The sequence below is a fragment of the Hevea brasiliensis genome, chromosome 6 (genome assembly GCF_030052815.1).
Source record: "Hevea brasiliensis isolate MT/VB/25A 57/8 chromosome 6, ASM3005281v1, whole genome shotgun sequence".
Classification (NCBI taxonomy): domain Eukaryota; kingdom Viridiplantae; phylum Streptophyta; class Magnoliopsida; order Malpighiales; family Euphorbiaceae; genus Hevea; species Hevea brasiliensis.
In genome coordinates, this window is record NC_079498.1 from 11,458,452 (window position 1) to 11,460,143 (window position 1,692).

At 41.7% G+C, this 1,692-nt stretch overlaps 1 protein-coding gene across 1 annotated transcript; it reads left to right on the forward strand.

The window, feature by feature from the left end:
• LOC131180583 (extensin-like) lies at window positions 1-1,169 on the forward strand. Its single transcript, XM_058147924.1, has 3 exons — window positions 1-246; window positions 606-640; window positions 1,043-1,169. The coding sequence occupies exons 1-3, from the start codon at window positions 1-3 to the stop codon at window positions 1,167-1,169; spliced, it is 408 nt and encodes a 135-aa protein (XP_058003907.1).
• Window positions 1,170-1,692: the final 523 nt, after the last annotated feature.

Consider the following 1,692-nt stretch of genomic DNA (forward strand, 5'->3'; position numbering starts at 1 on the left):
ATGCGGCCTCCCAACCTCGATTCCCCTCCACAAGAAACCCCTCCTCCACCTCCCATAGCCACTTACAAGAGAAAAATCAGGTCGAAATCCACCCGACCCATAGCTTCTGCACCTCCTCTCTCAAAACGTAAAGAACCACCCACCACCCCAATGTCAGAGCCTCCAACTAAAAACCCAAAAACTTCAGCCTCCACACAAGCCAAATCACCCTCTTTCAGCAAAAAGCAGACATCAGTAGCAACACAGGTATCAAAACTACCTTGGCCTCTTCCTGATGCAACTCACAAGGCAGCCTTTAAGAGACTTAAGGAAAGGAGGGTGCAACCCACAAGGTATATTTCTGCAGAGGCCCTCCAATCAGCTAGTTTATTTGATAATGTGGTTGCATACCTTGATGGTATGGGTTGGATGGAATTTGTGCATAAGCAGGAAATAGTTTATCCAGCTCTAGTTTTGGAATTTATTTCCTCATTCTCTGCCACCCTGAAATTGCATGACGTAGATTATAAGCCAACTATGAAATTTAGATGTTTGGGGAAAAATAGAGAGTTATCATTGGACCAATTTCATAGCATTCTTGGGTTTGCAATTGATGGGCTGTTTAGAGTACCATATACAAGGGTAGAGATAGCAAACAAAGGTATTTGAAATGCTGCTCAGTTTTGGAGAATTATCACAAACCAACCTCAGACTTTTTCTGCTGGCAGATCCAAAACTTCTCAAATACTAAACCCTGTACTTAGATTTATCCATAGGCTTATTGCTAGCACTATCTTGGGCAGAGGGACTAGTTCTGGTGCTGTTGGGAAATCTGAATTATTCATGTTATGGTGTGCTTTTCACAAGGTCAAGATTTTTCCTGGTTACTTCTTTTGTGAGCATGTATTACATATTGCTACCAAATCCATAGGTGACATTGTCTTGGGTGGGCTCATAACTGTCATAGCCAACATTTTGGTTTTAATCCGGAAGAGCATCCAATACCAGCACTTTCAGACACTTTATATTTTGATGCTACACACCTATCCAAAACTGGATTCAGTTTGCCACATTCTGACACTGCACAACCAGCAGCAGAAACTGAACCCACTGCACAACCAGAAACACAACCTGTCCCACCAGTCCAACAGCATTCTGCTGAACCTACACCACCCACTCAGCTTGCATAGGACATCCCAACAGATTCTGCACAACCTACACCTCCTGCAGCTGAACCCTCTTCATCCACAACACCCCCTGCCTTCAACACTAAAGCCTTATTCACCTATCTTGAAAGGCTTAGTGATGATATATATTTTGTGGATAGGAAACTTGACATTGGTCTTGATACCCTCAAGGATCGTCATGATCAACTATTTGACTTTGTCATGGAAACCAGAGATAAGCAGAAAGAATTAAAGGAGATGATGAAACAGCTCATGGTTTTTCTGGGAATGCCACCTCCACCTCCATCACCTCCTCCAGCACCATCACTTCGACAGTAACCAGCTCCAACCAGCCCCTTAGCAACATCTTTGGACAAGGGCAAAACAATAGAATTAGATTAGTTTCTGTTTTACTTTTGTTCAAACTTTTAGGAGTTTTTTCTTTGTAGATATGTTCAAACAATTTTAGTTTGTTTTGAATTCTGTTTTTCTTGAAGTTCTATTGGATGGCTATTACATTAGTTTTTCATTGATTTTCATTGCCTTT